Genomic DNA, 21,400 nt, shown 5'->3' on the forward strand with positions numbered 1-21,400 from the left:
AGGCTACAGCATTAACTTCCATTTTTATCCTCTACCCTGCTGAGATAAACTTTTAATAAGGAAAAAACAAGGGAGCTAATTACTTCCTGATTAAGGGTATTTTAAAGGATATTTTATATTTCAAGCTTAATTACATGTAATAACCGACAAAGTTATGGTTATAGCAGCGCAAGAAGTTCTGGGAAGACACTGAAAAAAATAAAAATTTCTAATACAACATCACAAGTACTATATGCATTAATTTATACATGGGTATACACGCAGTCTTTCTGTATATGATAAGGTTCAAGGCTGAAGACTAAGACCACCTGCGAAGAGCAGAGTAGATACCCAGTTTGACAGCAGCTCTTAAAGTGGATTGTTACTTACTAGAATGTAACTGGAATTCTATATCGTTTGAATTTCCATAAATATTATAAAAGAAAGGCACAGATTGGCCTGTTTTCATATTTAATAGTGTATGTACGAAGTTTGGAGAGTCATCTTTTAAACTAAAAGGGATACCATCCAATATACAAAGCTTATGTTAACACACATCTTCAGTTATCTAAAAGGAATTACTAACCTTATGAAAAGAGTTTTCCTTAAACCTGGAAGTTGAATTGTATGTGTGAATTACATGCAAAATTCACTGTCATGTAGAATGCACAGAACACGTGGCACGAGCAGAGAAAAACATTAAAAAATTTTGGGCTGTAACAGTTGTGATCCTGTTTATTTCTGGCATTCAATGAGAGAAAAGAGATCAGGATTTTATTATTTTAAAATCCTGATGGAGAGGTTCTAGGGATTTTCTGCCTGATGACATCAGTGGAAGTACATGATGGTGAGAGTATTTGAAGCTTAGTACTTGTTATAATACCATCCCTGACTAGAAAAATCTATTTCTGGTTGGAATGAAACCCAATTAAATTCTGTTCTATTTCTGTAGAAAGATTTTCTGATAAATATAAAATGTCACTGAAAACATTTACAGTTGTAAATTACCTTTTAAAAATCTAAGCTGATCAGCTACTATAGATGTAGCTCAATCAAGGATTCTTTCCTATTTTGGACTACATACTAATTTAATAATGACAAAATATAAATTATCAAGCAAATTTCAAAGTAACTATTGCAACGGTATGAATCATTTCAAGAACACTGATTTATCCCAGCCACGCAGCAGAGTGGCTTGTGCTACATATCACTTCTGGTCATAGATTGCACTCACCAAATGATTAGATTTTCTTAACTTCATATTCAGTTTGAGAAAATCACATATCAACAGTGCATTTTTATTAATTAGACAACCTTCCATGCCTTATATGCTTGTAAGGTTTATAGTGTCAAATGTAAAATTTTGTGAGACAGGTGTGACGCTCTATGAACTGATTTCAAACAGGAATGTTTTCTAAATTATGTATTTAATGAGTGATTCACAGCTGAAACTTAACAGTGCAAATGGCAAACCAGGATTTTCTTTAAAAAAAACTAGAGGAGGTATGGCTGAGAGAAGAGAAATTCCAATTTCTACTGCCAATTAATATAATTGGCCCAAAGCCACACAAATATTAGAATCAGAGAAATTTAGACCTGGAAGGGACCTCCATAAGTCATCTACTCCATTCCCCTGCACTGAGACAGGAACACCTAGACAAGTGTTTGTCTAATCTCTTCTTAAAAACCTCCAGTGGGGGAGATTCCACAACTTCCCTAAGTAATTTGTTCCAGTGCTTAACTACACGTATAGTTAAAAGGGTTTTCTTAAGGTCTAACCTAAATTTCCTTTGTTGCAATTTATGCCCATTATTTCTTATCCTGCCCTCAGAGGATAAGGAGAACAATTTATCACTCTTCTTTTTGTACAACCTTCTACATACTTGAATATTATTATGTTCCCCCCTCAGTCTTCTCCAGACTAAACATACCCAGTTTTTTCAATCTTTCCTCATAAGTCATGTTTTCTGACTTTTAATAAATTTTACTGCTCTCCTCTGGACTTTCTCCAATTTGTCCAAGTCTTTCCCAAAGTGTGCTGCCCAGAACTGGACACAATACTCCAGCTGAGGCCTTAACAGCACTGAGTAGAGTGGAATAATTACATCTTGTGTCTTGCTCACAAACACTCCTGCTAATACATCCAGAATGATGCTTGCTTTTTTCACAACAGTATTACCTTGTTGACTCATTTAATTTGCGATCCACTATAACCACATTGTTCCCATTAGAAAATATACATCTGCCACAAAAAGCTGTCTAGCAAGATGGCTCTATTATTTAACTGCTTTTATGTTCACTACAAGGTTTATGAGACTGCATACTGTCAATCTGGAGTAATCTCACATTACCCACTTTCAAATATTCCAAAAGGTAGAAGGAGCTGAAAAATATTAGAGGAACATGTCTGTTCATAGGAGGCTAAACAACAATTGCAATATATCTCAACTAAATTTATTTGTGAGCAGGTTTATTTTCTGAAATACAGCACAGTGAATTGTTGGTGTATATTTTTTCTGAAGAAAGCATTAACAAGGGCAACTTGTTCACTCGTTGTGATAAATACTGCACAAAAATACAAGCTGTCCTTTCCCTTGATAGATTCCGGGGTGCTACAGTGTAAATGCAAGTATACAGTTTAATCATGTACAGCAAGATTTCTGGTTTTCAGGAGAAATCTGACAGTACATTTGAAAATAAATCATTCTTTGAAAGTATGGGAGGGCAAACAAGATATCTCAATACAATTAGCAAGTGCATATATTCCCATAGAAAAGTGGTTATATTCTTAATGTAGTTATAGTTTGTTCCAAGACTAGTTTGAATTGGTCTCCCAGGACATGGGAGACCAATTCAATTCCCCCTTTTGCCTCATGAGGAAAAGGGATTTGAACTTCCGTCTCCTAAACTGCAGGAGAATGGCCTTGCTACTGGGCGATGGGATATTCTGGCATGAGGTTTTCTCATTCTCTACTATTGAGCCTGTTCTACTTTTTATAAATAGCATTTGGAGCCGGGGCTTGAACCTGCATCTCTGACATCATAGGTGAGTGCTCTAAGTAGCCAACTATAGAGCCATTTTCACTCTCATTCCCTGCTCTAATGACTAAGAATTGCCATTATGAATGACAATTGATAACCATTGGGCAAGGAAAGAGCGCGAGAATTACTCCATAGCCTGCTCGTTAGAGCACTCACGTAGGATAAGAGAGACCCAAGTTCAAGTCCCTGCTCCAACGATGAGAGCAGTCTTTAGCCAGTACACACTGAATAGATGGCAGCACATGGTCCCACCTACTACTGCATATAGCGCTCAGTGATAAGAGGACCTGATGCTTAACAAGGCCTCATATCCAAACAGTAGCTGGGTTCTTGCAAGTTTTGGTTTCCTGTTAGGTGTTCAGCTGCTGCACAAACTGAAATCTTAGAGAGCTACACTCTTACTCATGCAGATCTGGATGGTAAATTAGGAATTGAGCTATAAAGTTGAATGTAATTAACCTTTTATGTAAGATATTACAAATTAATAGTCCAGGATCAGTGATCTATGTGTATTTTTCACATGTTTCAATGGGAGCTAGAACTGGATGGAGCTAAAACAAGTGGAGAAAATATAGTCTCCCTCACACACTTTTCTGAGAAAAATAAAAATAGTTTTGACTTTTAGGAGAAGGAGGATAAGACTTCCTGAGTATTTACCTGTAGAAAGTATGGTGCTCCACACAAACCTTCCATAACCTTTTAGCAGCCCGATGGTTTGGCAATTTGAACCCAATGGTGCTTTCAAACTGTTCCAGCTGGAAAGGAGCCACAAAATAAATTAACACATTTCCTGAAAGCTGGCCAGGTTAGCAGAACGAGTGAGTTCAGACATTTCCATTACCGTGACAAGCACTAATTCTCCTTTCCTGATGCTCAAAAATGTCTCAAATTTTCCATACTTCTAATTGCACCAGGTGGACTACTCATGCAGGGTAATAATCACTTCCTATCTGTATTTACTAATGACTCTTCTTTGGGAAAAGCCAACAGTGTCTTAGTTTTGTCAGCAAATTTCATGACTAGCTGCCCAGAATTTAAAAAAAAAAACACTGCAAAAAGCCAATTGTACTGAGAATTGTAGCAGCAGCCATGCACACTTTCTCCCCTTAGTCCACTAAATACTGTACTAGGCAGTGTTCAAGCTATTAAGTTTGTCACAATTTCTAATCCAAAAATGTTATGTAAATGCAAGTACAAGATGTACACGTGAATGGACAATACACCTATGTCTAAGATGAATCACAAGACATGTAAAGAGGGAGAGATATCTTTTTCAAATTAAGATTTCATATTAATCACATCATCTATTGAAATATAGCAATCTCCATTAGCTCTGCTAACAGTTCACAGCATTTAATGAAAAGCTACTTATATTTTTAATTGACTTCAAGTAAGTAAATAAAAGGAACTAGCTAGTTAATAAGGATTCATTAATTAGAATACCACATATAAGTTTTGGGTATGACTGGTCGCCTATGAAGAGGATTCAGAGATCCCTTATTCTCAAACAGGTGCGGATATAAATCCCACATTTGAACTCTGTCAGAACACCTGGGGAAGTTTGGAAAACATTATCTTGCTGGTGGGCTGAACTTTAGCTTTCACTCTTGAACAGCAGCAGAAAGGTTGGCCAATATTTTCTATAAAACATCTCAAACTGTTTATGAACAGAACTGCAAGAAATGAATAAAAGCCCTACTTACCTCTGCTGGCCTGACTTTTATGTAGAAGTTACTACGTTTATAAGAGATTTTCAAAATTTTGGGCCAAGCAAAACGGTTGATTCGGAGTCTATCCTTGTAAATGAGTAGCCCATTAGCGCATACACCCAGCATGATGTCTACACCTTCAGAATCCTACCGCAAATGAGAATTTTAGACAAAATTTAAATAATGATATTTTATGGAGTTCATTATGTTAATACACTTGGGAGGAGGGATGTCTATTACACTGGTTTCATGCTGAAATTACAGTAATGCCAAATGGGTTTGCAAAGAAAAGGTACACAACAGCAGGAAAAATCTGCATTTATTAATCTTAGAAACAAGGTTGGGACTCCTGCAATGGTTTAGCATTCATCAGTCCAGTCTGCAGTGACCAGACACATCTGTGTTCACATGCTGCAATTTTGGAAAAACATACCAATATTATGGTGAGGGGGAGGCATATAAAAATCTAAATCAGAAATTTATCAGCAGTAGAGATGTGATGGATATTAGCAAACATTTCAGTAAGCATTAAAGGAAGAAGAAAAAATGAAAGGCCTTGTAAACTTTACAGTTTTTATCAAAAATACAGCAGGTTGTTATATCATATTGTGCAGTTATATATAACTATTACTTCAATTAAGATGGAGAAAAGTGGATATTTGGCTGACAATGTCAGCTTAGCCACTTCAGTCAAGGTGCTGGCAGATAGCATTTTAATCATTTTGGCCCAGTGACAATGTCTGATCTCAGTTTACAGAAGCAAATACTTACTGATAGGACTTGCATGTAATGCAAATCTAAGAAGAGACTTCCCCATGTAATAGCACAACAAATACCAACATGCTCCCAACCAACTGGCAATAATACGAAGTGCTGACATCCAGTTGTCACTAAATTCTAGACTGACTGGCAGAATTCTTAAGGGCTGCAAACTGTTCTCATAAAATAGAGTTCTTGTCAGAGCTTTTACTTGCCATGAGAAATCGCTGTGGAGTAATTGCAAGCATTAGAACCACTGAGAGTGAAAATTCTTAAAGCCATTCAAGACAAGAGTGAGCTGGCATTATGAACTTCTACTAGTGGCAGAAATAAGGTTGCAGATGTATTTACCATACACCTCCAGTAAATACAAGACTACCTACATCAAATGTTTCCAAGACCAACTGGGAAAGGCCATTAATAAAATTACAAAAGAATTTGACAAGACCCAACTACCTTTCCAAGTTCCACTGAATAAAACAGAAGGTTTCTCTAGTATTTTTACACTATTCAAAAAATTTGGCTTTAGCGTCTCTTTTTAAATATTGGATTATTCATTCTTAATCCATTAAATGAATTTTGCTACTGATTTTCTGAGAACATTGATCTTTTTAAATTGGATTATACTAATTTCTGTTTACTTTTAAAAATTAAAATATCGATAGAAATGGAAGTTACTTTCCAACCATCTAGAGTAAAAATCTGTACTTAATGCCCACTGGTACAAAAAAACACTATAGACATTTTAGGCTCCAATTTGCCTCTCCAAGCCTATCACTGGAATAAACATTTGACATTTAAAACAAACTTAGTTGCTCCTAAGAATAAAGAATATTTTCCCAACCTGTAAGTATGGAGCCACATGGGCTAAATAATCCTTGACTGAAGACAAACTCTCAGAGTCCCTATACCTGTAAACTGAATAATTAACATGACTGCCAGATAGTATAGCAGTTGAAGGGCTTGCATTTAAGTACCCTTAAGCGTACATGTATCTTCAGGTTGAGTGGTCCACCTTTATTGTGCTCTGTAGCGGTAAGTATTTTTCAGAGAAATTAGTTCAATACCTTGGCATGATGTAAATCCACTCCATACATGGAAAGCCTCTTGGCGTTTTCTAAGAAATGAGAATCTGCCTGTGCTGGAGTCAAGCCCCTAGAACCATTAAAAGATACCTTCAGTTTACTGTCAAAAATAAATATCAAGATAATAAAACCAAGTGAAAGTAGCTACATTTAGGGTACGTTAAAATATTTCAGATTAGAAGAGTCTAAATCTGAGTACTTTTGCACTTCTGTAGTTCTCGCCCCAAAATCGTAGGTATGTATATTCTCATTAACGGTATATTATATTTACTTAGTAGCATTTACTACCTTTAGTGTTGCAAAACAGTTTTAATTATAACCTACTCAAACACTGCCCCGCCCCAAACACTTTTTTCACTTCAAAGAACTGGCTTCCATTTTGCCCTCACTTCCTCTCCCCCAAAACACAATCAAGGATATCTTCCATGACTCGCTATAACTCGATCAGTATTTATGAAGTTATGAGATTAACATGATCCAAAGTGACTTTTCAAACAGTCATCTGCTGAGTTTCCCCAGTCCTCTGTGACACTGGAGTAGATGTTCTCCCTAACTGCCCTGACAGAAGGGCTGTGGCTAGCACTGTTTTGTTTTCAATTCTAAATATCTTAAACAAACAAACAAACAAACAAAAAAGTACCACTCTCCTAAAGACACATTCACTAACTTATCAGGAAAAGAGAAAGTCATGAGCATGACCATCATGGATCTCAGTGCTTTATGGGTTCTACACAATTTTTACTACATTCTGGAATATTCCATATTCTAGTCTTTCATTTAAAAAATATTGACCCTTTTCAGCTGCCAGGACAGATCCATAAACATTTAAAATGCTTTGCTTCCCTGGTAAGCCATCCTTGCAGAAAACTGTGTCCAGGTCAAACAGTACCACTAACAAAGGTAGGAATCTATCCTCCCCCAAGCCTTGCTGATGTATGAATTTCAGAATTTCACTGGTATCCTTTAAAATGCCAAGATCAGTAAATAAGGTATGTTTATTTTATCAAATGTCCAACACAGAAAGGTTAACCTTTTCTGACCTAGACTGTACACACTTTGCTTTTAACAGTACAGTATCTACAGAGCAATATATGCCAAAATTGTGGCCCATTGAAGACAGTGGTGGTTTTGCTCCCAATATAGCTCAGAATTTCATTCATTATTATTATTTGTATTGTGGTAATGCCTAGTCATGGACAAAGACCCCATTGTGCTAGATCCTGTACAAACTGAACAAAAAGACGGTGCCTGCCCCAAGAAGCTTAGACTCTACTGAAGCTTAGACTTGGTCATGAAGCTTAGACTCTACCTTCATAATATAGCATTTATCTAACAAAAGATGACCTTCCTTCCGTCAGTATGAGGGGAACAAGAATAGTTTTTCCTATTGTCAACAAAACTAAAACAGTGACCATGGTTTATTTAAGGTAAAAAAAACAACACTACAAAGAGTGTATAGTTCAGGGCAGTGGGCTCTGACCGTTGGGCAATGCAAAGAAATGTATGATCTATTTTGCTGACTGAAAGCAATTGCCTATGTACTTATATTTTTCGGGTAATGAGACTTTGGGATTTTAATTCTATCTACACGTCAGTCATAAAATGGCTCCTCATAATCAGATTACAATGTATTTTTAATGAACCAAAGGTAGCTAGTTTAGAGACTGAATATTTGTGGCCCATTTAAATGAAAAATTTCAGATTCTGAATGCTTTCTTCATATTGTTCAAAACATCTCTGAATGAAATAAATTCAGACTATTGTTCTTACACAGCAAGTAAAAAAGCCTGTATCATGAAATATAGCTTCAAAACTTTCTTAGCTGAAATGTTTATTGCTATTTTTACTGGCTAAAGCAAGAAGCAATCCATAATTGACTTTTTTGATGGAAATCCTACTAAGGAGCTGTAATAAACAGAAGAAAAAAAGATGACAGGAAAGTCAAACTAAAGACAAGTTCCATTTAAATACATATAAGAAAAATGTTGTAGCTATGTAATTGATGTAAGACTATTATAGTAGTGATAAACTTCTTCAATCTAATACAGTATTATACATATCTTTAAGATCAAGAGAAATGACAGATGTAACCAAGACCATATCAACATATTTTATTCCCACCAGGTCAGACACACCTGTGTGTTTTGTGCAGTTCTACTACTTTGTCCTCCATCTCTTTTGTTTGATTGGGTGCAAATTGGAATTCACTGATGTAATGGTTATTGTGTTCCTCTGAATCATAGTCGCCTAGCTCGGCCTGCAGAGTATATGAACCAAGGAGGGCATGAGTCACAAAAGAACATGGCAGTCGGCCAGAAGCAATATCCTGACGAAGCTGTAGGCACAGGAAATATCTGCAAAAAGAAAAAAAAGTTACTTATGGTAAACAGAAATATTCCTGCAGGATATTTGTGAGAGCATACATGCACAAAGCTGAGTAAAATCTGTCCAAACATAGTGCCAATAGTCTGTTTTAAAAAACCCAATGCACTGATAGAACCAATACACAGAGACAAAGTTCCATTTCTGATAGATCTTGTCAACTAAAAACAAAGGATTTGGAGTTACACAGTTTTAATATAAGAATCAATATATCCTTTGTAAATCAGTTGAATTAGAAATATTCTGGCTCCCAGTACAAATGAGCTGTATGTGTCCAGTTTTACATAATAAACTTGCTTACCAACTCTGTCATGTTCATAGTCAGGCTTGGTACAATCCATTTAAAAATGGATGATCTATTTTCCCTTAAAATCTAGGGTTTGGTTTTAAAACTTCAGTAATATCTAAATTGTTTTGCACCATGTAATCCAGCCAGTCATGCCATACAACATAGGAATGCATACTATATCAATAACCAGTGAACACTTGCATCCCTCAGACAGGTCGTATCCATGTGAGTAATTACATTTATCTTGTACCTTGCAACTCTTGTCCATAAAGCCTTGTGCTGTGCATACACAAAGTAATCTTACATGACATACTAAACAAAAGTAAATTTTATTTTTTACTTGTTTATTTTGAATTCATAGTGAAGTTCAAATTATTGGGGATTTAGAAAATTTCAAAAATAAATCAAGGATAACACTATTTACTTTAACTGAACACAATCTAAAAACCCAACTTAATTTCCTGAAAATAGTTTTATAGCATGCATGGACACCTAAAGCTAGTTTTAGATCAACTGAACACTAATACAATTAGCTTTTCTACTACATGTAGAATGAGACACAATTATAGACTGTATATCTAGTTTGTTTTGTATATCATATGTTTGGAGTGGTCATTTTTCTCCCAAATGGGAAAGCTACTAGGTGGTGAGTTACGTAAATAATTTTAAATGAGTACCAATAAATCCTTTATATACCACTGTGTTTGCTACATACTGTATTTAACAAATTCTATTTGATAAATGTTTGACAATTAAAAATAAATTATCTGGACTATTTCCGTATCCCCCTCAAAACACTTAAGCAAGTTGCAACATTGAACAGTTAATTGTGGTTTGTAACAGTAAACCAAGATAACACTTGAAGAAAAAAATATTTCCCATTTTCTTTAAACTCTTTCTACTTTTCTCTGTTCTTAGATTCTTCCTCCTTGGTTGTCTGAAAAGCATGTAGCACATGGGTGCTATCATGAAGAAACAATAAAGGATAATAATTCTGTTGTACTATCTTATTTGTGTGTGTGTTACCATCTCTAATACCTATCTATGAAAATGTATTCTCAGCAATTCAGTTTAATATAGAGTTAGCATATAAAGCACCTTAACATCTTTGAGCTCAGTACTCCTATCAACACAAGTTACCCTACTGCTTACATCCCAACATAGTGGCAGCCTCTCAACATCCACTGGCTCCACGCCTCTGACCCTTAAGAGGTTCATTCCCTTTTCTGGTCTCCTTCCTGCTATTCCACTCTATCCCATTTCTATCCTCATCCTCTGGTCTCTTGCTATAATTTTTACTTTTTCCCCTCTTCCTTCTGGACCCCTTCATTAGCACCTCTCACCATTTCAACTAGCTTTCCCCCCTCATCTGGGAGCTTTCCTGGAGGCCTTATCAGATCCACTGAGTCCCAGGTCTCACCCCAGCTCAGGACTGCTCATACTGTGAACTGGAGCAAGAAAAGCTGTGTGGTATCATCATGCAGTCGCCAACTCCCACTCACTCCCTACTGGCTACAAAAAGCAGCAGCATAGCACAGTATAGTCAAACTGTGCTGTAGCAACAGACAGAATATTTAAACTTCCAGGCTACACTGGAGGCTGTGCCCAGGATAACTATCCCAGTTTCCTCCCATACCTAGGGCCTCTATGTTCCCTTATTCTATGAGGGAGAGAGTGGGGAGAGAGAAAATCTGCAATGTGAATTTAAAACATAGGAAACAAGTTGTTGACTTGTAGAGTGTACAATATAAAAAACACTGATTATCAAGTTTTATATTAAAATATGCATACCTGGTAATGTCTTCAGTCAATTGTGAAGGATCAGGAGGATAAAACTTCACATTAAAGGTGAATAGCCAGGGTAAACCTACAAATGGGAAATGTCTGATTATTACTCCACAGAACTTTAACGAGCAACCAAAAAACAAACAAAAATTTCTTATTGGAAGATTTAAAACACTTGTGACTAGCATTTCAGCAATTAAGTCAATAAATCAATAGAAGTCAAATTTAAAATGCAAGAAATTTAAGAAATTATATGGTAAATAGAGGGAAAATTAACAGAAGAGTGGGTTCTCTTCAATGCCAGATAGTTACACTTGTAAACTGAAAGATCAGACCAACAGATTAAGATAATTTATTTACATTTCTGAAGAATTTGTTACAATGTTTTTCTTATCATAATTTATGAAAACATCTACAAAAGTATTTAGAGTTTTGAATTCTCAGGCAACCATGATAATTCGATTTAGCAGCTTTAAAGGTATCTTTTGTTCAAACAAGCATTTTAGAGGGTTTCAACCCTGAGCAACTTTTTTTTTCTTTTGCATTGATTGTGAACTAATATAACCAATGTTTTCCAGCTTCTTCCAGGGCAAGTCTCTCTCCCCTGTTGAGATAAGCTCATAAAACAAATTCCTTTTAATTTGGGAGACTGTAGAATCACTCATGGGGAAGAAAATCTGAAAGAACTAAGATTTGTGATGCATACACTAAAGCATGAAGTAGAAATAGTGAAGTTGTAAAGCACTTTATTTTCTAGCAAATACTGTAGCCAAAAAAATGGCTGCTCTCATTAAATATATAAAACCACATACATATTACAGTTTCTCATATATTAGAATCATAGACATGCAAGACTGGAAGGGCTCTCAAAAGGTCATCACGTCTAACCCCTTGCACTGAAGCAGGACCAAGTAAACCTAGACCATCCCTGGAAGGTGTTTCTCCAACCTCTTCTGAAAAACCTCCAATTATGGGGATTTCACAAGCTCCCCTAGAACCCTATTCCAATGCTTAACTACCCTTGTAGTCAGAAAGCTAATATCCCACCTAAATCTCCCTTGCTGCAGATGAAGCCCATTACTTCTTACCCTGCCATCAGTGGACATTGTTGGGGTATCATTAAAAGCAACTATCAAGACCCTAAAATAGAGACACCACTCAAAACGCATTCACAGGAAAATTTCTCACAAATAAAACTGGACTTTGAGCGAAAAAACTCATGTTTAAAGAAGGTGGGAAATGTTGACATTAAAGAATCATATTTCCCATAACTCTCCCTCATATACTGACTTATAACATTGAAATACAAAATGAGTAATTGTAAATAGTGAGATTAAGCACTTTGATAGCTATAGTTTTAATGATTTATAACTGTGTACAGTGAATGAGTACAGATAAAAAACACAACACTTAGGCCAAGTCATTGCTGGCGTAAATGTGGTTTTGCCAATTCTCCTTTTTCACAGAATTGCTAATTTGCTTAAAATGTTATTGCTATCAAAACAAAGGTAACATATCATGTTGGAAGACATAAGTGGACATTGATGTCCCTCCTTCTTCTTTAAACTTTGATCCAGGAATTTATTAAGTTTTTAAATGTTCTTGTTTTTAATTTGTACAGAATTTTTTAAAGTGTTTTCATTACTCAATAAAACAATATTGTTTGGAAAATAATTACTAGTTCCCAGCATATGCTGCCAAATGCCTGGCGGTACTGAAAGCACCCACTTAGTTGTCATTGAACACTGACACAACTCATAGGATTGTGACAAATAGTGTCAATCATAAAGCAAGCACCACAAAATGAACAGACACACTGTCAGTGTTCTATTCATAAATTTGCACCAAGCACCACACAGTTCCTAGTAGGCCCCCAAACTGCAGGGCCAGGTAGAGCATAGCACACCACAACACGTTACTATGGCTCACTGTTAAAATGCTCTTTCAAAGCCTTCCTGAGCCATACAGCTCCTGGCTGAGCTCTTCTGATAACCCTTGTATCTGGCTGTTCAAACTCAGCAGACAGACGTTCCACCTTTACCCTCCACCCAGAGACAACTTTTCTCCCTTTGCTTCACAGATACTACGCAGGACACTGCAGGCAGCTATAATCACTGGGATATTTTTCTCAGTGAGATCCAGTCTTGTGAGTAAACGTCACCACCCCTTCAAATGACTAAAAGCACATTCAACTGCCACTCTGCACCTGTTGAACCAGTAGTGTTGAATCGTTCCTTGGTGCTGTTGAGGTGGCCAATGTACAGCTTCATGAGCTGTAGAGTAAGGGGTAGGCCGGGTTTCCCAGGATCACTACTGGCATTTTGGCATTGCCAACGATAAATCCGGTAAGTCAGGAAAGAAAGTCCCTACTTGCAGCTTTTTGAACAGTCCTGTGTTCTTAAAGATGTTAGTGTCAGGCACCTTCCCTGACCAGCCAATACTGATGTCAGTGAAGTATCCCCAATGATCCACCAGCACTTGCATAAGCATAGAAAAATAGTCCTTTCTGCTGATGTATTCTGGGGCAAGGTGGTCTGGTGCCAAAATAGGGGTGTGTGTGCTGTTTATCACTTCACCGCAGTTCACGAATCCGATAGTTGCAAATCCATCCATTATATCCTGCAAGTTGCACAGAGCAACAGTCCTGTGTAGCAGGAAACGATTAAGGGCCCTGCACATTTGCATGACAATGGCCTGCATACTGGATTTTTCCAACTCTAGAATGATTTCCCACTGACCAGTAGCAATCTGTCTTTGCAAATTTCCACAGTATGATTGATACTCACTTCTCCGCTGTCAGTGAAGCTCTCACTCTAGTGTCCAGATGCTGGAGGGCTGGGGCAAGCTCAGTGCACAGTTCCAGGAATGTGGTCTTGCACATCCAAAAGTTCTGTAGAACTTGTCATCTCAACCCTGCATTACAGCGTGATCTCATCAGTCAGTCCTCATTTCTCATGCCCAAAAGCAGCACTCCACCATTTGCAAGCACTCTGTGAACCACCAACAATCAGGAATGCTGGGACAATTGGTATAGAGGGGGTACTAAGAGCCATTGAACCAAACTTTAAACCCTGTACATAATGGAAAGCACTTCAAGCCAAGGGGTGTGGCACCCCCAGTACCTATGCCAACAATTGGTTCTCGCTATGTCCTACAGCGATTTGCCCTCCAGGTGTATACATGTTCAGTACACATGCTGAATTACCACAATTTATACTATTATTACAGCCACAAACAAAATTCAGTAAAGCTGTCTGAAACTGACAAATTAACAATTTTGCACTGGTCACAGTATGAATTACTGGCTGCCTTATATTTTAAATGGTAATGGGAAACTGTTTCTCCTTTGAACATAAACTAAATGTATTAAACTGCTTGTGTACAGCCTGTTTCTGTACTTCTGACTTAGTCTACGGGTATAGCTCATGTGACAAAAGCATACAAAAACTTGATTGTCTGTATAAAACTTTATACTGTGATACTGACATTACAAACTGCTGGGCAAGGTAAAAAATGTTGATATTTAAATGATATTTAGAATTTTGTCTGTACTAGTGCTCTCTGTTTATTGGTGCTTAATAATATGGCCTACTGAAATGTCAAGAATTTGTCTAGCCAACTTGCTACCTCAAAAATGCTTCAGAAGCAACATTAGACACATTCTTCAAGGAAAAGAATGTAATAACCAACAGTGCACAATTAACGATTCATCCCATCTATACTGGAGAATCAGTGTTTTATCCCAATAAAGGCATTCTTGTATCTTTTACTGGTGGTGAATATGCTATTTTTATGGTTCAACAAATAGTTCTGTGGTAGTGTGGCAAGAACAAATAAATTAATTGCACACAGTCAACTGTAAAAAAATTAAGGGAATTATTTTCCCTCTGCAGTGTATTGCACCTGAAATTAAACTAGGGATTCAAGATAATCTATGATCAGTCCTCCTTCTGAAAACCCTCCACGTACTTTGTCCAGCCCATGTCATGGACCCTGTCTCTTCCCCGCACCTCAGTCTCTCTATTCACAGTCTCAACAGATGATGAAAAAAGCAACTCTTCAGCAACTTCTCCTGTCTTTAGATTAATCTTATCTGTCACTCCATCTGAATTAATCTCTCAAATGCAGAGGTTTTCCCATTGTCTATACCTCTTAAAATCTTCTTTTCCTTTTCACACCAATTCATTTCAACTCCATTTAACATTACAAAGCCTTTGAGATAAAGTTTATAGGAAAGAGGTTATATAAAGCAAAATTTCTTTGTATACAACTTGATGCACAGGCCCTTAGCCATACAGTTCTCATAAAATGAAAATCTGCTACAGACGAGTTTAAATTGAAACATTTATATACCAGCAACACTAAGTAATATAAAGTCTTGCAAAAAAACTCATGGACTACCTATTATACTAGCATTACTTAAGATTTTATTTGTGAAGTAAACATCATTTGATCTGATGTTTGATTTGATTTGGAAGTTCACCTAATTAATCATGGCATTACCCTTTCTTATCCATCATCATTTCTGAGCAGCAAGGAGATTAGCCTACATTACAGTATGCCTACTAACACTATTGTAATTCACCCTTACAGAACCAAGGTAGAATTTTTCCATACTCAAACTGCATTTACAAATGAATACATTCATTTTCAGTTCCCAGCCAGTCAATCTTATCCCCCAACCCTTCACGCCACAAAAGAAAGGAGTCCTGCCCATCTCCATAGTCTTCACCCCTTTTACAATTCTGAACTTGTATCTAGTTGCTGGGTGTATATGTAAATCATGTCCCAGCACTACCAAGGGACCAAAGTTCTGGGGACCCTGAAAAGGCGAAGTCAGATTTCAAAGGCTGCCACCCACTCTTGCCTCTTATTGGCCAATGGAGTTTTGGCAGAGGGGAAGGAAGAGAAAAACAGCAGGGCAAAAGGAAAGTTTCCAAATTTCCTCCTGTGCTGCAGGAAATTCCTGTGACTGCCATGAAAGAGGGCAAGGGGTGGTGGAGGGAAGGGAACTATCTGGCTGCTGAAGCCACTCACATATGTATTTGTCCGCTTGTTACCACCCTCTACTCTCAGCTCTCTAGATGCTCCCTGATCCATTTTGCCACTACCAGTTCAAATGCTTGAATCATTCTGCAAGATGCCATGAACTCTGGCCCCAATCCAGCAAAACATTTAAACATGTGCCTAACATTAAGCATGTGAGTAATTTCATTGAATTCAATAAGACTACTCACGTTTCAAGTTAAGCACACAGAATCACAGAAGTGTAGGGTTGGAAGTGACCTCAAGAGGTCATCTAGTCCAGTCCTCTGCTCTCAATTCAGGATTAAGTCATAACTAGACAATTCCTGACAGGCGTTTGTCTAACCTGTTCTTAAAAAACCTCCAACAACCGAGATTCCACAATCACTCTAGCCACTTTATTCCAGTGCTTAACTACTCTGACAATTGGGAAGTTTTTCCTAAATTAGGAAGTTTCTCCTAAGATGTTTAAAATGCTTTGTTGGATTGAGACTTGGGTGTTCGTCACCTTGCAGCATGAAGTCCAAGTGGACAGAGACATGGGAGGGTAATGGTTTTAAGAGCTGCCAAGCCACCAGTGCCATCTGCATTGGTTTCCCTCCCTGATACCAGAGATGTGCTTTTGAGCAACATGTCTCCTCCACCGATTCCCAGCCTGAAATTGAGTCAAGAACAAGTAGCAGGGTGCTGAGACGCACACTGGTGCAGGCTTGTGATCACAGAACTTTCAAGGGGGCAGGCTTGACTTTGCTTCACACAAGAATCTGGCTTGCCAAGAAACCCTCTTGTTCTCCTGCATTAGGCTCCAGCTCCCTTCAGCTTCTCTTCTAGCATGTGTCAGAATCACGTATGTTTCCAGGCATTAGCATTCTGTGAGCAACCCAGTTTATTAAGGGCGAAGTACCTTTACTATTTTCCACTACTCACCCCTCGGGTTGTTAACAGCTCAGGATATAAATGTGCTATTACCAATCAAGGTCTCATACTTCAAGAACCTTTCCAGCAATAAGCCTTTGCCTCCCAAAAGAGTTAAAAAGTGATCTACTTATTTTTAAAGTTACTGGAGTATCCAGACAGCATCCTACCTGGTTTGGAATAATTAATAAATACAAGACAAGGGTTCAGTCTATGCTGCTTTCTTACTGTACAAATCAACATCCTGTCAGATAGAGGTGTCTGCCACAAAACTTATAACACCTCCTTTAGTGTTTTGCTAAAAACTCTTGATCTAGAGGATGATGCAAGACAGAGAGCTGTTCGCCCCATTTGTTAATTTGACTGTTAACCGTCTCCCAGAGCCTACATCAAATGAAGTCTGCAATATGGTTATGTTTACTTTAATGATGTGAATATACTCAGATTGCCCTTGACAAGATGGCCTCAAAGTTTATGTGAAGATAGCCTAATTATGAGCCTAATTATGAGCCAGACTCTTACCTATGTGGGTTTTCCACACTTATGGGGAAGAAATTTAAGGGCTTTGGCTCCCTAAATTCACATCAGCAGAGAGCTTGTACCTTCACACCCCTGCAATCCCATCACCCATCTATAACTAAGTGGATAAAGAAACTGAGGATCAAAGAGCAAGAGTGAACCTCTTTCCATTGTTATTAATACTGAACGGCACTGACTGGACATTGTGTGCCCAATTCAATTCTCAGTTACACAGACTTGTGCACAGATCTGTAGACAAAACCAGGCCCGGTAATATCTGGTTCATGGTGGCTGTTTTAAAAGTAGTTTGACATAAAATTTTTCTGTAAGAATAAATTCTCTTACACAGCTAATTTTCCAAATCAAGTTGAAATGGGTTCTAGTCAGGATACTTTGACAGAGGAGTCAGAAGGTCAGTGTTATGTGAGTAAAAGGGAAGCAATACCTCTAGCTTCAAACACTTGAACACACTATCTGAATTATATGCATCTAAAAGAAACTATGTTCAAATCACATTCCACAAAAAAGGGTTGATATACTCTTCCAGGAAAAAAAAAAGTTTAGAGTTAAGGCTGAAACCAATCTAATTCACCACGTGGGCATCCAGCCACCCACCTACCAACACTTTTAACAGTGCATACTAACATTTGGAGACTTGCATTAACAACAAGCACAATGGTGTAAATCAAAGTAAGCAAGTTTCATCATGACCACTATTCAAAAATTGTGTTTACACTGTTTTCCTGCCCAACCCTTACCCATGAGGTCTATTGGGTCTGGATTTTACTTCCAAAGTTATTTCCAAAAGGCAAGGACCATGGCCTAAATTTTCAAAAAAGTACAGTGATTCTGACTGCCAAATTTAGGAAACCTTAAACAGGCCTTGATTTTCTAACATAAAATGTGGGTGCTCAGCACTTTCCAAAAATCAGACCCCTTTTAAGGGGTCTAAAGTTGGGCACCCCAAAACTGAGGAACCCATAATCAGTGGACACTATTGAATATTCGGGCTTTTATCTTTATGCATCATGGACATCTACAGTGCTAATAACAACAAAATCAAATGTCTTAACCGTAAGATGTGTTCATGGTACAAACCCAATTTAGATAAATTCTAAAAACATCTACACAACAAGAATAGCCTCTATCTGGTACAGTTCGACAACTAAAAAATGCTCACTGTGGGTCACTGAAGTAGTTCATCTCCAGTGCAAACCTGTATAGAAAAGTTAATAACGTTCAGCATGTACCAAGAAAGTGGAGCCAGTAGAAACTAGAAGTAGAAGAGATGTCTTTTTGGCATTGCTTTGCCCAGCCTCATGCTACTTGATACCATTTCTATCCTTATTTCTGAAAGCACGAAGGTTTGAAGGGCTCTAGCCATTGTTGCTCTACATTAGTTACAGAAAGTAATGTCACTCAATATATCAATTCATTAAAGAAACAAACTCCTTTCACAGTTCCTTCAGTTCAGTAGACAAGTCTTCACCATTTGTAAATCAGAACCATTCTGTAAACTATAATGTGAAAATCAGATTATGCTCATCCACATTTAAATAGGACTATCGAGTATTAGAAGTGTTTTGCAATTCCCACCCTTCCACCTTGCTTCACTCTGAAGTTTAACCCCAAATTTCTTCCAGATGAAGTGGGGAAACTGGCAGGGGATCATTCCACTGTGCCCATGAGAGGGGTCCCTGAAGAGGGACGGGAAAAGGGGTTGCGGAGAGGGATGCTAACAAACTGAAGGGTGTATCCCAATTTCTCCATTAGGACCCACTGATCTGTGCTAATATGTGGGTCCAAATATGCAGAAAGTGGGATAACCTAGTGGAAAAAAATGGGATAGGAGAAGCTGTCATAAAGCAAACTGGTAAGCTATCTGACAAGACAGTCAAACAGACTGCTTGGTACTTCCAGGCTGTCTACATGAGCTTGCTGAAGATGAAAAGTGAGGCGCTAGTGGTCACCTTCTATGACTCTCCTTTTTCCTCCTAGACTGGTCATGCTACCTAGGCATAAAGGACTGGTAACAGTGGAATGACTGAGGGAGGAATTACTTCTTTTTAGGGAGTGGACTCTAAATCCCCAAAAACTTCAATGTAGCCTGCAAGTCCTTGAGACTGTGAATCTTGTCAGTCTGCTGAGAAAAGAGGGTCTGTTCCTCAAAAGGGAGATCCTGAGCAGTCTATAGGGCCTCCTGTGGAATACCTGATGATTGAAGCCTTGAACACCTACATATTGTTATCACAGATGCCATAGCCCTAGCTACAGAGTCTGCTCCATGCAATGAAGCCTGGAGAGAGGTCCTAGCCTGCAGTTTACCCTCTTCCACTACTGCCCGAACCTCTTGCCTGACATCCCCTGGTAACCTGTTTTCAAACTTGAGATCATTGTCCCAGAGGTAGAAATTGTATCTACCCAGCTAGGATTGCTGGTTCAAGATACAAAACTGGAAACCACTCAGGCCTTTTGACTGTTGGCGACAGAGAAGATAGCATTTCTCACAAAATCCTAATGGGTTCCAGAATGGTCTCATTTATAAGGAGAGCTATTTAGTATATCCCTTCTGATCTCAAAACATCCATCAACTGTAGGAGCTCTCCTGAATTACCTCCACCTGTATGCCCAGGGAGGAAGGAATCCTCTTGAACAAGTCCTGACAGGCCCTGTAATCATTTTGAAAAAGCAAAGACACTCAAGACACTACCGCCTCATTGGGCAATGACGAGGAAGAACACAAAGCAGGTTGAGTGGAGCCTCTTATAACTCATCCAAAAGAGATTCTGCTGGGCCTGCTCAGCACCCTACTCGGTACTAGGGATAACTTCCCGAGCCTCTTCACACAAACTATCCTGGCATCTACTAGGAGACCTGGAAGGAGAAGGGTGCAGGGAAGATCTGGTGGTGAGAAGAAACCCCCTGGGCTCAAATATGGCAATTGGTAGGGCATTGGACCACAACCTCTTTGTCCCTTGATCAACATGGAACCTCTGCTGGATACCAAGGACAAAAACCCCTCAATGATTGAGAGTGACACCTCCTATCTTGGGACCAAGACACATATGATTGAGTCTCTGACTCTGAAGAACAGCCTGAGTCACCCAACCCGTAGAGCCCTGCACGGATACAAAAATTTAGATCTGCATCTGATCCACATTGGTAAACCAGTGCTCTCAAAACTGTGGGGTGCACTCCCGTAGGAGGGTGCAGAGGAACATTCAGAGGGGGCATGCAGAGAGCCTCAGGCCAGCCCCCATGTGGGGGAGAGAAGGGGCAGGCAGAGAGCATCACCCAGCCGCACTCTGATCCCAGCCTAGCTCCGGCCCCAGCCAGCTCTGCTCCGGGCCCTGCTCCACCCTCAGCCCAGCCATGGTTCCATTCTGCCCCTGGCTCCGCCCCAGTCCAGCTCTGCATTTGTTTCCTCTTTAGCCCCAAGCCAGCCCCAGCTCTTCCCCCATCCCCAGTTCAGCCCCTGGCTCAGCGGAGGAGCTTGTGCTGAAAGCAGAGCTAACTATGTAGTAATGGAGGTGGGAACATGGACAGATTCCAATGACTGGTAAGGGGGGTGGGGTAGTGACAGAAAAAGTTTGGGCACCATTGTGGTAAAAAGTACAACCGTATCCGCAGAGATCTTTACATCTACAGATTTGCAGGGCTCTACCAACTGGGACTGTGGTACTCCCAAGTGCCGAGGACCACTGTTCAGACCGGAGATGATGGTATAGAAGGGAGCATATTGGCCTTGCCTCTGGACAGCACAGGGCAAGGAGGCGAAAGAGGGTCTGATGCTGGCCACGGTACCAGAAGTTGATCTCTACCAGTAGCAAGATCCTGTGCCACAGCATATGCCTCATATAAGTCAATCTCTGATTCTGAAGAAGAGCCTGAGTCACCCGACTGGTAGAGCC

General features: G+C 38.8%; 1 protein-coding gene across 13 annotated transcripts in view; it reads right to left on the reverse strand.

The window, feature by feature from the left end:
* The window catches only part of EPB41L2 (erythrocyte membrane protein band 4.1 like 2), a 289,024-nt gene that overhangs the window by 50,114 nt on the left and 217,510 nt on the right, over positions 1-21,400 (reverse strand). For all 13 annotated transcript variants that reach the window (XM_084624357.1, XM_084624353.1, XM_084624364.1 and 10 more), the window contains 5 exons: positions 11,037-11,112; positions 8,710-8,928; positions 6,557-6,644; positions 4,725-4,877; positions 3,679-3,776 (listed from right to left, as the gene is read on the reverse strand). In XM_084624357.1, the coding sequence (XP_084480483.1) occupies positions 3,679-3,776; positions 4,725-4,877; positions 6,557-6,644; positions 8,710-8,928; positions 11,037-11,112 (634 nt within the window). The remainder of the gene's footprint in view (positions 1-3,678; positions 3,777-4,724; positions 4,878-6,556; positions 6,645-8,709; positions 8,929-11,036; positions 11,113-21,400) is intronic.

Source organism: Lepidochelys olivacea (genome assembly GCF_965140295.1).
Source record: "Lepidochelys olivacea isolate rLepOli2 genome assembly, chromosome: 3".
NCBI classification, from domain to species: domain Eukaryota; kingdom Metazoa; phylum Chordata; order Testudines; family Cheloniidae; genus Lepidochelys; species Lepidochelys olivacea.